This window comes from Cetorhinus maximus, unplaced genomic scaffold (assembly GCF_964194155.1).
Source record: "Cetorhinus maximus unplaced genomic scaffold, sCetMax3.hap1.1 HAP1_SCAFFOLD_796, whole genome shotgun sequence".
NCBI classification, from domain to species: Eukaryota; Metazoa; Chordata; class Chondrichthyes; order Lamniformes; family Cetorhinidae; genus Cetorhinus; species Cetorhinus maximus.
Window position 1 is genome coordinate 128,911 of NW_027596738.1, and position 15,707 is coordinate 144,617.

The 15,707-nt window shown below is 44.1% G+C and overlaps 1 protein-coding gene across 7 annotated transcripts in view; it reads left to right on the top strand.

The window, feature by feature from the left end:
* Positions 1-9,918, top strand: part of LOC144674785 (AMP deaminase 3-like) — a 57,573-nt gene extending 47,655 nt beyond the window's left edge. For 5 of the 7 annotated variants that reach the window (XM_078535981.1, XM_078535982.1, XM_078535979.1 and 2 more), the window contains exons 12-15: positions 538-658; positions 3,822-3,995; positions 5,474-5,584; positions 9,103-9,918. In XM_078535981.1, coding sequence (XP_078392107.1) covers positions 538-658; positions 3,822-3,995; positions 5,474-5,584; positions 9,103-9,279 — 583 coding nt within the window. In that variant the 3' untranslated portion in view covers positions 9,280-9,918. Of the gene's footprint in view, positions 1-537; positions 659-1,284; positions 1,430-3,821; positions 3,996-5,473; positions 5,585-9,102 lie in introns of those variants that run through there. The other 2 variants (XR_013574634.1, XM_078535984.1) reach the window with 2 other exon arrangements.
* The last annotated feature ends 5,789 nt before the right edge of the window (positions 9,919-15,707 follow it).

Below are 15,707 nucleotides of genomic sequence, written 5' to 3' on the forward strand. Positions count from 1 at the left end.
ACACAGTGAGTTATAATGACCTGGAATGTTCTCTCTGAAAGAGTGGTGAAGGCAAATTCAATAATAACTTTCAAATGGGGATTAGATAACTATTTGAAGAGGAAAAAAATTGCAGGGCTATGGGAAAAGAGCAGGAAGACTGAGATTAATTGGATGGCTTTCAAACAGCTGGCACGGGCTTGATGGGCCGAATGGCCTCCTTCTGCGCTTCTAATTTTATGGTTGCACAGTTTGACCTTTCTCTGACCCAGATCTGTTTTCCTCAACTCTACAGGGATCTTAGTGCGAAGATTCCAGCTCACTGACTCCGAAAATATTTCCATCACAGTTGATCTTGCTTAGCTATGGGGAAAAAAATGGTTCACCTGAGACTGATGAATCCCATTGAGCTCATTCGCTCGGGTAGGGTTTTAACCTGGGCAGGGAGAGGATTTGAGCTGTGATGCAGGCTTGATGGAAATCCTCATAGTGAGCTAGCATGAGGCCTGGGTTATTTTATCTCCTGATAAACTGGTGTGTGACTGATTTCTTTTTCAGGGAACGAGGTTTGAGCACATTCCAGTTCCGACCTCACTGTGGGGAGGCTGGTTCAATCACTCACTTGGTTTCAGCCTTTCTAACAGCGGACAATATTTCACATGGACTGAATCTTAAGAAGGTACGCTCACACACAGCAACAACACTGAGTCAAGAGGGTGCTGTGAAAATCAGTCTTGCCCATTAGCATCACAGCATCTCACCTCGAACTAATAAGCGCCAGCTGTGACTCAGTGGGTAGTATGTCACTTCTGGGTCAGAAGATTGTGGGTTCAAGTCCCGCTCCAGTGACTTGTGCACATAATTCAGGCTGACTCTCCCAGTGCTGCACAGTTAGTGGAGCTGTACTGAGAGAATGCTGCACTGTTAGAGGTGCCATCTTTCAGATGAGACGTTAAACCAAGGCTTTTGTCTTACCTCTCAGTGCCCTGGGATCTTTTACATGCACCTATCTGAAGAAAAGCAGGGGAGAATGTCCTGGACAATATTTATACCACAACGAACAACACTAAAATAAATTGTGTGTCCTTTGTTGTCTGACTATATTCAGCACATCCTGAGGTCATGAAAGGTGCTATAGAAATGTTTGGTTTCAAATTGCTCTCTTTATGTTTCCCAAATTTGAACTCTGATCATTTACACTGAGTAATTCTGGCAGAAAATTATCTGGATGTATTCCCTGTGTACTAGTCAGGTTCTGGGGTATATCTCGATGATTTAGACTTGCATGTAATGGCCGTGATTTAGAGGTTTTCAGATGATATGAAACTTGGCTGTGTGGTTGATAGTGAGGAAGAAAACTGTGGACTGCAGGAAGATACCAATGGACAGGTCAAGTGGACAGTAAAGTGGCAAATGGAATTCAATCCTGACAAATGTGAGTTAATGCAAAGTAAGTGGCAGGAGGATCAGAGGGGAGTTGAGGAGTAGTTGTTCCACCCAAAGGATGGTGGGTGTCTGGAACTCACTGCTTGAAAGGGTAGTAGAGGCAGAAACCCTCATCACATTTAAAAAACACTTGAGTATGCACTTGAGGTACCCGTAAACTGCAGGGCTATAGAGCTGGAAGGTGGGAAAATGTCTGGATAATTCTTTTTCGGCCAGCACTGATAAGATGGGCTGAATGGTCACTTTATGTTTCTATGTGCGACTCCCTGTTCTGATTTCAGTTGGAACACTACCTTTCACATTGATTGCCTTGGGCTTGAACATGATCCCACGGTTCCGGGAATTCCTGCTGGGAAGTTTGAGCCCACCCGACGTTCACACACACAAGCAGCCAATCGGGGACAGTCGTTCCCAAAATGACTCAGCACTCGCAGGGCCAGGAGAATATTGGGAAACTGTAATCAAATTTCAAGCATTAGCCGACCGTCATGAATATAGTGTCCTTTTTTCCTCTCTCATGACCTTCATTTAACTCCAGCGTAGGGGAAAGGATGTGACAGACTGCAGGCTGAATGCAGTGAAAGATCCAGAATAAAATAAAATCATTTAGCACCATTCCAAATGGGCAAGAGTTCAAAACAACACTTAGTAACTCGATACTCATCTGTAAACCTCAAACAGGCTTTGCGTTTGGGGACTGCGCACTATAAACTGCTGGAAAGAGCAGCTGGTGATTTGAAAAGAACTTGCACCCTGACAATTCCACATTGTCCTCTGACATTATAAAAAACATGATCGTTCTTCAGAAACACAATCTTAAGCGTTTATGAGAACTTGAATTTATAGCACACCTTTCATCTCTGGAGTATTACGTCCAGTTCTGGGTTCTGCACTTTAGGAGGACCGTCAAGGCCTTTGCGAGGGTGCACATGAGATTTACTAGAACGGCATCAGGGATGAGGGACTTCAGTTATGTGGAGAGACTGGAGCGTTGTTTTCCTTAGAGCGGAGAAGGTTAGGGGGAGATTTAATCGAGATGTTCCAAATCACAAAGGGCTTTGATAGAGTAAATAAGGAGAAACTGTTTGCAGTGGCAGAAAGGGTCAGTAAGCAACAGACACAGGTTTTAGATGCTTGGCAAAAGAACCAGAGGGGGAAACTCTTCTTAGCAGCGAGTTGTGATCTGGAATGTGCTGCCTGAAAGGATGGTGGAAGCAGATTCAACAATAATTTTCAAAAGGGAGTTGAATGGACAGTTGAAAAGGAAAACATTGCAGTGATGTGGGGAAGATCAGGGGAGTGTGACTAATTAGATAGCTCAAAAGAGATGGCAGAGGCAGAATAGGCTGAGTTACCTCCTTAGGTAATGTATCATTCACTGTCCTCTAGGAGGTTCAAAAGTTCTTACAGCCAATTAATTAATTAATTTTTAAAGTTATGAGAGCAAACACAGCAGTCAAAGTGTGTGCAGTGAGATCCCACAAACAGCAATGAGAAGCAGCAGTGAATTTCACAATGTTGGTAGAGGAAAGAATGTTGGCCAGGACAGCTACCCTGCTCTTCTTCCAATAATGCCACAGGAATGTTACAGCCACCTGAACAGACAGAGGGGCCGTCAGTTTAACATCCCACCTGAGGAACAACATCTCTGACAATGCAGCACTCCCTCAGTACTGTCCCCACGACAGCGCTGTGCTCCCTCATTACTGCAGTGTCTGCCCCTTTGAAAGCATGACACTCCCCCATTATTGCCCCCTCCAACAGTGCTTTGCTCCCTTGTTACTGCTACAACAGCATGGCACACACTTACGACTGCCCCTACAACAGCGCAGCACTCTCCCATGACTGCCACTCTGACAGCACGGCGTTCCCTCATGGCTACCCCTCTGACATAACAGCACTCCTTTGTGACTACCGCTCTGACAGCATGGTGCTCCCTCATGATTGCTCCTCTGACAGTATGGCGCTCCCTCATGACTGCCCCTCCATCAGTCTAATGCTTCCTTAGCACTGACCCTCTGACAGTGCAGCATTCTCTAAGTACTGCCCCTCCAACAGTACAGCGCTCCCTCAGTACTGCCCCTCTGACAGTGCAATGCTCCCTCAGTACTGACCTTCCAACAGTGCAGCACTCCCTCAATACTTCCCCTCTGAAAGTGCAGCACTCCCTCAATACTGCTGCTCTGATTTTGCAGCATTCTCTCAGTACTATCCCTCTGACAGTGCTGCACTCCATCATTCCTCTACCTCTGACAGTGCAGCACTCCTTCAGTGCTGACCCTCCATTACTGTGCTAATTTACTCAAACTTGGCAATGTACATTATTTATTCAGTGCGATATTGGTTTTGTTTATACTAAATCAGTAAGAAAGCCTGATTTTGTATTTGTTTTCCAGAGCCCAGTGCTTCAGTATCTATACTACCTCGCTCAGGTGCCCATTGCCATGTCTCCACTGAGCAATAACAGCCTCTTTCTGGAATATTCTAAAAACCCACTGCGTGAGTTCCTGCACAAAGGCCTCAAGATCTCTCTCTCCACTGACGACCCCATGCAGTTCCATTACACCAAGGTTGGTGCCTTTTAAGCGATGTGCAGTGCTAATCCAGATGCTGATGGGGTTATTTCTGCTGCATGTGTAGCCATCCTCACTGATTTCTGTATGTCAATGCTGTCCAGAATTCCCTGCACTGCGTGTGACTGAGGGATGAAGCCCTCAGCCAAAAGAGCAATCTCCGAGAAAAGTCAACATGTAAAATTTAGTTTTAGGATGTTAACCTATGACACTACTTGCAGTTACATGTCCCTGCACTATTCCCAGCTGTGTCCTGTGTACATGTCCCATTGTAAATTGCCATGTCAACATTTTTCATTCAATTTTATAATGTGGATTGTCACAATGCAGTTGCACACTCCGGCCATTAGATGGTTCTGTGGAGTAGGTTTCTGGAGTCTCCCTCCCCAGACTCTTACATGTCGATACAATACAAGACAACCTTGTGGTCATCACCTGATTATGGTCAATCAGCTGGTAATAGTGGTGCCCCAAATATCTGTCGCCTGTCCAGCAGCAGGACCGTGAATTAGGCCAGGTCCCACGGGCCCTTCTGAGGTCTCTATCTGCATAAATAAAGCCAGGAATGTAATAGGGGGCACGCTTCATAGAATGGCAACTCCCCGGCCTGCAGTTTCCCTGGCAGGAAGTTGATATGCTGAGCAGCAGGTTTATCTGCTAAAGGGAGCTAGTCATGTCCATCGACCTAATGCTTCCTTGACCTAAGTTGCTGTCCTGAGGGACAGGAGTGCGAAACAGGTGAGTTCCAGGTGAGCTCAACCCCCTCCTACTCCCTAAACCTTGCGCCAGAGATGTACCCACAGTGACATGGATACCATCTGCCATTATTTAACTTGGGTGATCCACCTCCAACCCTACTAACCTTCAGGTTCAGTGTCAGAGGTCGTTAATAGTTCGATCTTGCTCTACTTGCCAGATACTTTTCATAAAGATTCCATGCACTGAGGAATATACAAAGTATAGTTTATACTGGATTGAAAAGGTATCAGAAATTAATGCCCAAATCTGCTACGTAACCATTTAGTTGGAATATAATTCCATTAAAAAAAAATCCATCAGATGTGAGCATCGTTGGCAAAGCCAGCATTTATTGTCGATTCTCTAATTACTCTTGACCACCTTCTTGAACCATTGCAGTCCATGTGGTGTAGGTACACCCACAGTGCTATTAGGGAGAGAGTTCCAGGATTTTGACCCAGCAACAGTGAGGGAACGGTGATATAGTTCCATGTCAGGATGGTTTGTGGCTTGGAGGGGAAGTTGCAGGTGGTGGTGTTTCCATGTGCCTGCTGCCCTTGTCTTTCTAGGTGGCAGAGATTGTGGGTTTGTGAGTTGCTGCTGAAGAAGCCTTTATATTTAAGCACTGTTAAAAATACTCGGATTTTACAAGGCCAATACCAGTCAGGTTTGCTTCTGGCATGTTGCTGCTTGTGCTTTGAGATAGGGAACTAATGAATTATTCTGTTCTGATCCAGGAAGCACTGATGGAGGAATATGCAATAGCTGCCCAAGTGTGGAAACTTAGTACCTGCGACCTGTGTGAGATAGCGAGGAACAGTGTGCTTCAAAGCGGATTGTCGCATGAGGTAAAACTATAGAAACAGTATGTTTAATAAGGCTCCACAATCTGAAGGATCTTATTAATATCATGTTTCGGTTCTCAGGTGGTTTGCGAAGCGGAGGTGGAGATTTTCAATGAACAAATGGCCAGGGAATTGAGGGACTTGAGAAAACTGATAGGAACAGGTTTCATTCTGCCGTCCGCAAGTGAAATATTGTCAGAGATCAGAGGCATGAAGATCAGAATGCGTCTTGGGCCTCCTTCCCCTCCCCTTTCACAGGGACACCTTGGGACTGTAATTCCAGTCAGAATGTGATGGAAAACTTTTATGCTAAGATCTTAAGGCAAACGCCTGCTATTTTTCTAGGAGAGGAAGGGAGGGGCATCCTACCCTACGTGCTACAGCATCCAGTGTGTGTCAGATGCCCGTTCAGAGAGAGAGAGAGAGAAGTTATTAATCCTTGGTTGACAATAAGACTTGGCCTCGGTTTCATTTACTGTTCCAATCAAATTTTGCACTTGCTTTGAAACTGTATGTAGCATTGTACAGTCTGGCCAAGCCCCTCTGCTGCACTCAGACAATGGAGAGAACATTTAGAGTTTTTACCGTGATGTAATTTTGAAGTCTAAGCAATGAAACGTGACCAGCGACTGAGTGCAAACCCATACTTGGTGCCAAGTCATCTTCTCTTGGGAGAATGTTCTTCCCATTACAATCTTCACTCACATTTCTCCAGACAAAGCTGCGAATCGATACGGCTGCAGACGGTAGTACAAAAAAGTAAAGGGTAGACTTCTGTACGTGCAAGCAGGCCCATCGGAATCAATCACTGAAAGCACATTAAGAGATTAATGCTGAGAGGCTGACTCCTGAGGTTTTGTCACATGATTTACAAGAGCTGCTGCAAAGTGAAGGCTAAACTAGCAGCTATATTTATAGTGAGGGTTTACAATTCAGACATGGAGGTGACCTGCAGTTTACGGTTTTCTGCTGAGGAAGAATGTGTTCGATAAAACGGGCACTGTCTCCACAAGTTAAACAAAGGAGAGGTGTCAGCTGCAGCTCAGTAGGAATGGGGGGGATGGTAGCATAATGCTAATTTTACTGGACTAGCAACGCAGAAACTCGGACTAATGGTCTGGGAATGAGCTCAAATTCACACCATGGCAGGTGGGGGAATTTAAACACAATTAATTAATACATTTGGACTAAAATGTTCATCACACTAATAATGATCAAACTACTGAATTGTCATAAAAACCCATCTGGTTCACTGATGTCCTTCGGGGAGAAAATCTGCAGCCCTGACCTGGTCTGGCCTACATGTGACACTAGACCCACAGCAATATGATTGATTCTTAACTGCTTTCTGAATGGCCCAAAAGCCACTTGGTTATCACTACAGAAAAAGGTACTATGGGTGTAAACCACCACTTAAACTTCAACTAGCTTGGTGGTTGGGGTGGTCGGTGGGGAGTGGGGGTGCGGGGTGTGGTGGGATGGGAATCAGAACATAGATTCAGAAGGGAGAAAAGCAAAGCTGGAAATGGAAGACAGAAAATTAGTAAGCAAGTGTGGGACTCCCAAATCTAGAACCACCCCCCCCCCGCCCTCACCCCCTCCCAGACTGTCAAGGACCAAAGGATAGGAGGAAAAAAGGAAGCTTTCATCAGATACCAAGAGCTAAATACTGCAGAGAGCCTAGAGGAGTATAAAAAGTGTAGGGGTGAAATTTAAAAGGAAAATAGAAAGCAAAGAAAGGGCGTGAAAAAATATTGTCAAGTAAAACCGAGGAAAACCCAAAGATGCTTCAAAAATACATAAATAAGATAACTGAGGAAAGAGTGGGACTAATTAGAGACTAGGAGGTAGTGTGTGTGTGGAATAGGAAGGCATGGGCATGGTTCTTGATGAATAGTTTCCGTCTATCTTCACAAAAGAGAGGGACAATGCAGATGTTGTAGGTGAGGAGGAGTGTGAAATATTGGGTGAGGTAAACATAATGAGAGAGAAAATATTAAGGGGTCTGGCATTTTTGAATGTAGGTAAATCACCAGGCTTGGTGAAATGTATACCAGACTACTAAGAGAATCAAGGAAGCAAATTGCAGAGGTTTGGATAATATTTTCCAGTCGTGTCTGGGTGTAATGCTGGATGACAGGAGGACTGCTAATGCACTTTTCTGTAAAAAGGGAGGAAGGGATAAACTAAGTAATTACAGCTCAGCCTAGTCACAATGATTGGCAAATTATTGTAAAAAAAATTCTAAGGGAGAGTATTAATCATTATTTAGAGGGACAGATTAGTCAAAGACAAGTCAGCATGAATTTTAGGGGAGGTTGTATCTGACTTAACTTGATTTAATTTTTTGAGGAGGTAATGAGGGTTGATGAAGGCAATGCATTTGATGTAGTCTACGTGGATTTTAGCAAGGCTTTTGATGAGGTCTTAAATAGTAGACTGGTCAGAAAAGCAAGAACCCATGGGATCCAAGGGCAAGTTAGATCCAAAATTAGCTCAGTGGCCAGAAGCAAAGGGTAATGGTTGATGGGTGTTTTTGTGATTGGAAGGCTGTTTTCTTTACGGTTCCATAGAACTCAGTACTTGTGTTCCTTGCTGTTTAGGGTACACATTAATGCTTTAGACTCAAATGTATAGGGGCATGATTAAGAGGTTTGAAGATGATACGAAAATTGCCGTTTGGTTGACAGTGAGGAAGAAGGCTGTAGATTGCAGGATGATACCAATAGACTGAGATTATGGAGATAAGGCAGGGGAGTGGGACTAGATAGAATGCTCTTTCAGAGAGCTAGTGCTTTCAGAGACTCAATGGACCAAATGGCCTTCTCTGTACTGTAAAGATTCTGTGACTAGTTAGGTGGGCAGAAAAATGGCAAACGGAATTCAATCTGGAGAAGTGCGAGGGAATGTATTTGGGGAGGACAACAAGGCAAGAGAATACCAAATAAATGGTAGGATACCAAGATGTGTAAAGGTGCAAAGGGCCCTTGGAATGAATGTCCACAGATCCCTGAAGGTAGCAAGACAGGTAGGTAAGGTGGTTAAGAAGGCATATGGGATACTTCCCTTTATTAACCAAGGCATGGAATGTAAGAGCAGAGAGTTATACTAGAAATGTAAGAAAGGCTACTTAAGTCTAAGCTAGAGTAATGCATATCATTCTAGTTACTGCAATATAGGAATGATATGATGGCAATAAAAAAGGTACAGCAGAGATTTACAAGGATGTCGCTGAGACTGGAGAATTTTAGCTATGAAGAAAGATTGCTTTGGCTGGGATTGTGGTAGGATGCGGAAATTCTCATCATATTTAAATAAATACTTAAATATACACTTGGAAGTGCTGTAACCTACTAGGCTACAAGACCAAGAGCTGGGAAGTGAGATTAGAAAGAAGAGATCTTTTTCAGCCAGCACATGTATGATGGGCTGAATGGCTACAGCTTCTCTGCTGTAGATTTCTATGATTCTACAAGGATATGAGCAGAACTAACATACTTGCCTTTATTTCTTTTCAAAAGGAGAAGCAACACTACTTGGGGGTAAACTACTTGAAGGAGGGGCCTGAGGGGAATGATATCCGGAAGACTAATGTGGCTCAGATCAGGATGGCTTTTCGGTATGAGACACTGTGCAACGAGCTTTCCTTCCTGGTGGATGCGGTGAAGTCAACAGAGTTAAGCCTGTCGATAAATTAGCAGCAGGCTCGTATATTCGCAGGGACAACAAAGGGGATCAGTTACAGACCGTGCGAGCCCAATATACTACACCTAAATGCACTTAGATACCAGGTTAGCTCATAACCAGAAAAGCATAGCTACTATTGAGATTAAACCCTTACCAGCCAATATGAGATTTTTGCATGCATTTTGCCATATTATTAATGCTGTTTGCCTGATGCTTAATTCTATTTTAACAAAATAGATTTTTTTAAAGAAGAATTAAATAATCCTAGTGCAGATACTACTGTGAATATATATGTATATTATAGCATTAGTGTATAAAGTGTACAGTACACTATTTCAATTTAACCAAGCTTCTATTTGTATAGTCAACTAGGTCTAAAATACTAATCCAGCCAGGGTATGTTCCTCTGTTCCTCAGTTACCTAGCACTAGCACCATTGGCGTTAAGTTCTTGAATGTTTATTTTTTTAAAAACTGCTTCTCTGATTTGTCTATTCTATGGACATTGTACCTTCTTTGCTGTAGATGTAACTCGCTGAGGAGTGAAATTTTATTGAGTAAAACCATTAAATGGAAGAGTGGAGGTTCAAACCTAGATTCTGTCATGCAAAGTGGCTTTTGTTTGACAATAAATGCATTTGTTCAAATGAACAGGCACCAATACTGTTTGTTCACATGTACAAGAGCTGCTGGACTAAAAGGGCTCTTCAAATTATCAGGGTGTCAGGCGTGGCTCAACAGATAACACTTTCACATCTGAGTCAAAAGGTCATGAGCACCAAACCCCCAGATCACCTCATAGTAAAGAAAGACTTGCATTTATATAGCACCTTTCATGACCAAAGGACATCTTGAAGCTGTGTACAGCTCAAGAAAATTTTTTTGAAGTGTAGGCACTGTTGTAATGTTGGCAACGCGGCAGCCAATTTACACACAGCAAGGTGATAACACCAAGTAAATTGTTTTAGTGATGTTGACTAAAGAATAAATATTGGCCCCATGGAGATCTCCCCTGTTCTTCTTCAAAATAGTACCGTTGGATGTTTTACATCTACCTGAGTGGGCAGATGGGGTTTTGGTTTAATGTCTCATCTGAAAGACAACATCACCAAAATACCACCCCAATACTGCACTAGAGTGTCAACCTGGATTTTGTGCTCAAGTTCTGGATTGGAACTTGAACCCAGTCTTCCTGGCTGAGAGGCAGGTGTAATTATTTTGTTGTTCTTATGCTTTTCCTCTTGGGATACATCATATTGTTAAAATCTAGGTTGGGTTAATTGGGCTAAAAATCTCTCTGCCTCTCAGTGAGTAAGTAGTTAAAGCATTCTCTATGCACAATCCAAAGCTGCCAATTTAACATTCACTGTGCAATCTGCTCCTATCTGCTACAGGCAGTTTTACCAGAGGAGAGTGCGAGAAGACGATCCTGGGACAGGCAGTCAGCAGTACCTAGAGGATCTAGCATCTAGTCTACACTCAAGTAGGAGTCAGGGTAAAGTAAAAGCAAGGGTTCATATTCTATTTAGTTAAGATATATCTGGGGAGTTCAGTCCATTGATTTGCACCTCCTGCGCTGTGTGGGAAATCCTAGACGCTTCTGGCATTCTGTGCACGAGGTGCCTCCGACTGGAGCTTCAGGTTTTGGAGCTTGAGCGGCAGCTAGGGACACTATAGTGCATTCACGAGGCTGAGAGGTTCGTGGATAGCACGTTTCAGGATGTGGTCACCCCGCAGCTTAAGGGAGTGCAAGCAGAGAGGGAATGGGTGACCTCCAGACAGAAGAGGGGGAGCAGGCAGGTAGTGAAGGAATCCTGAGTGCATCTCGCTTGTAAACCATTTATCGGCCTTGGAAAACTGTGAGAGTGACGGTTCCTCTGTGGAGGCCAACCAGAGCCAAGGGCATGGCACTGTGGGTGATCCAGCTGCTCAGGGCGAGAAGTATGGAAGGGCAATAGTGGTCGGGGACTCATTAGTGAGGGGAATAGACAGGCGCTTCTGCGGCTGTAGGCGTGGCTCCAGGATGGTATGTTGCCTCCCGGGTGCCAGGGTCAAGGATGTTACGGAATGGCTGCAGGGCATTCTGAAGGGGGAGGGTGAACAGCCAGAGGTCGTGGCCCATGTTGGGACCAATGACATAGGAAGAAAGAGAAATGAGGTCCTGCAAGCAGACTTTAGGAAGTTAGGTAGGAAATTGAAAAGCAGGACTTCAAAGGTAGTAATCTCCGGATTACTCCTGGTGCCATGCAGTACTGAGTATGGGAACAGAAGGATAGAGCAGATGAATGCATGGCTGGAGAGATGGTGCAGGAGGAAGGGCTTTAGATTCCTGGGGCAATGGGACCGTTTCTGGGGAAAGTGGGACCGGTACAAGTTGGACCGGTTACATCAGAACAGGAACAAGACCAACATTCTCGCGGGGAGGTTTGTTAATGCTGTTGGATGGATTTAAACTAAATTGGCAGGGAGATGGGATCTTGAAAAGTAGTTCAGAGGGCAGAGAAGCTGAGATGGAATTAGAAGTTAAAACGTTAGTAAGCGAATATGGAAGGCAGAGGAAGCATAGGCTAGATAAGAAAGAAGTGAGTTTAGCAAGGCTAAATGGAATATATTTTAATGCGGGGAGCCTGAGGAATAAGACAGACGAGCTGAGGGCACAGATAGGCATGTGGGAGTATGATATCATAGCTATGACCGAGACTTGGCTAAAAGGACAGGATTGGCAGCTCAACATTCCTGGTTATAGGGTATTCAGAACAGATATAGAGGGGGATAGAAGAGGAGGGTGGGGGGGGGGGGGGTGGGGGGTTGCAATATTGATGAATAGTCAATTATAGCAGTGAGGAGGGATGATATCTTGGAAGGATCATCACATGAAGCCATATGGGTAGGTAAAAAACACAAAAGGGGCAAACACACTGTTGGGCATGTACTATAGGCTCCCAACAATCAGGGAGAGATAGAGGATCAAATATGTAATCAAATTTCAGAGAAGTGTAAGAATAATAGAGCAGTAATAGTAAGGGATTTCAACCACCCAAATATTAACTATTTAGTGTGCAAGGGAGGGAGAAAAATTCTTAAGTTGCATCCAGGAGAACTTTTTTAGCCAGTACGTAGAAAGCCCAACAAGGGAGGGGGCAGTTCTGGACCTAATATTCGGAAGTGAGCCCGGCAGGTAGAAGGCATATCAGTAGGGGAACATATTGGAGATAGTGACCATAACTCAGTTAGATTTAGGATAGTTATGGAAAAGGATAAGGTTGGGCCGGGAATAGAAGTTCTAAACTGGGGAAAGGTTAATTTTACTAAGATGAGATACGATTTGGCCCAAGTGGACTGGGAGCAGCTACTTGCAGATAAAATTGTGTCAGAGCAGTGGGAGGCATTCAAGGAGGAAATAGAGAGTGTACAGGGCAAATATGTTCCCATAAAAAAAAGGGGGACCAAGTCCGGAGAACCCTGAATGTCAAGGGACATAAAGGTTAGGATTAAGAAAAAAAGAGAAGCTTATGGCAGATACCGAGGGCTCAATGCGGCAGAGTCCTTTGAGGAGTATAAAAAGTGCAGAGGGGAACTTAAAAAGGAAATTAGGAAAGCTAAGAGAGTGCATGAGAAAACATCGGTATGTAATAAGAATAAAGGAAAACCCAAGGGTTTTTTAAAAATATATAAAGAGCAAGAGAATAATAGGGAAAGAGTAGGGCCATTTAGAGACCATAGAGGTAATGTGTGTGGGGACCCGGAAGATGTAGGTGCAGTCCTCAATGAATACTTTGCATCAATCTTCACAATAGAAAAGGATGCAGGTATAGACTGTGAAATATTACAGAAAATTAACATAGAGAGAGAGAGAGAGAGAGGAGGTACCAGCGGGTTTAGCAGCCTTAAAAATGGATAAATCCATAGGCCCGGATGAGATGACAGCCTGGGGGTTGTTGAGGGAGGCAAGGGAAGAAATATCAGGGGCCCTGGCAGTAATTTTCCAATCCTTTCTGACCTGAAGGACTGTTAAGAAAGGAAGGGATAGACCAGGAAGTTACAGGCCAGTCAGACTAACCTCAGTGGTGGGGTAGTTACTGGAAAGAATTCTGAGGGACAGAATATATCTGCACTTGGAGAGACACAGATTAATCAGGGATAGTCAGCATGGATTTGTTAATGGGAGGTTGTGTTTGACAAATTTGATCAAATTTTTTGAGGCGGTAACCAGGAGTGTTGATGAGGGTAATGCATCTTATGTGGTCTACATGGACTTTAGCAAGGCTTTTGATAAGGGCCCTCATGGCAGACTGGTAAAGAAAGTAAGAGCCAAAAGGATCCAAGGCAAAGTGGCATGTTGGATCTAAAATTGGCTGAGAGGCATGAAGCAGAGGGTGATGGTAGAGGGATGTTTCTGTGACTGGAAGTCTGTTTCCAGTGGGGTTCCGCAGGGCTCGGTGCTGGAGCCCATGGTGTACATAAATGATTTGGACTTAAATGTAGTGGGTATGATCAAGAAGCTCGCTGAAGTCACAAAAATTGTTAGGGTGGGAAACAGTGAGGAGGATAGCCGTAAACTGCAGGAGGATATCAATGGACTGCTCAGGTGGGCAGAGCAGTGGCAAATGGAATTCAACCCGGAAAAGTATGAGGTAATGCACTTGGGGAGGGCTAACAAGGCAAGGGATTACACCAAGAATGGTAGGACCCTGAAAAGTACTGAAGATCAAAGGGACCTTGGTGTGCATGTTCATAGATCCCTGAAGGTAGCTGGGCAGGTGGATAAGGTGGTTAAGAAGGCATACTTGCCTTTATTAGCCAAGACATATAATGCAGGGAGGCTATGCTGGAACTGTATAAAACACTGGTTAAACCACAACTGGAGTCTAGCATGCAGTTCTGGTCACCACATTATGGGAAGGATGTGATTGCCCTGGAGAGGGTGCAGAGGAGATTTACCTGGTTGCTGCCTGAGCTGGAGGATCTGAGCTATGAGGAAAGATTGGATAGGCAGGGGTTGTTTTCCTTGTAGCAACAAAGGTTGAGAGGGGACCTGATGGAGGTGTATAAGATTGAGGGATGTAGATAGGGTGGATAGGAAGCACTTTTTCCATTAGTAGAGGGGTCAATAACCAGGGTGCATAGATTTAAGGTAAGAAGTAGAAGGCTAAGAGGGGAGTTGAGGACAAATTTTTTCACCCAGAGGGAAGTGGGAGTCTGGAACTCACTGCCTGAAAGGGTAGTTGAGTCAGAAACTCTCGTAACATTTAAGAAGTATTTAGATTTTCACTTATGTTGCCATAGCCTCCAGGGCTATGGGCCAAGCACTGGAAAATAAGACCATAAGACATAGGAGCAGAAATTAGGCCATTCGGCCCATCGAGTCTGCTCCGCCATTCAATCATGGCTGATAAGTTTCTCAACCCCATTCTCCCACCTTCTCCCCGTAACCTTTGATCCCCTTACCAATCAAGAACCTATCTATCTCGGTCTTAAATACACTCAATGACCTGGCCTCCACAGCCTTCTGTGGCAATGAATTCCATAGATTCACCACTCTCTGGCTAAAGAAGTTTCTCCTCATCTCTGTTCTAAAAGGTCTTCCCTTTACTCCGTACTATTATGGGATTAGTGCAGTCAGATCTTTGTTGACCGGCACGGACATGATGGGCCGAATGGCCTTTCTGTGCTGTAAACGTCTATGAGTTTATAACCAAGAAACGCACAATTTCAGCAGACAAAAAAGAAAACTCACATCGAGCAGCCCCTCCGCCTCGTTTTCACCTCATTTGTAGCTGTAGCAAGAGAATTATTTCTTTTGAAGGGAAACTTGTTTGCACTTCAATAAAGCTGTCCAAACTTACAAAAGATACATGCACCAACTATTAATAACATTGCAGGGGAAAAAAAAGCCAAGAATTGGCACCAACACTTGCAAGTCCCCCTCAGCCATCCTTCCCCAGGAAAATGGTTGACACTTCAAATCCCTGGCATAGGTTGGAATGTACTAAGGTGGTTGAAGACTCTTCACCGAGACAAAGGGAAAATAATGCACAGGATCATTCTCTACTCATTCATCACACCTCCACATACTGCAGACAATAGTGCCCTTGGGCAGAAGGGCTGGTGGAAACATTGACAATTCGTAGAGATTTCAGTGTTCAAACAAAAAAGGGAAATAATTTCTTTCTATTCACCCTAAATATTCTGCTTAATATCTTGAAAACTTCTAAATTCCACAAAACACAACCCTATTTTACGTAATCACTGCTCACAATTTAACCCTTGGAGTTCAGTTATCATCCTGGTAAATCTGCGCTGCACTCCCTTCAAGTCAATACATCCTTCCGAAGGCATGGTGCCTAAAACTGCTCATAGCACTCCAGGTGTAGTCTAACCGAGCTTTGTACATAATTGGATTTGAGTGTATCATGCTCAAGGAACAGGTGATTTTAGAC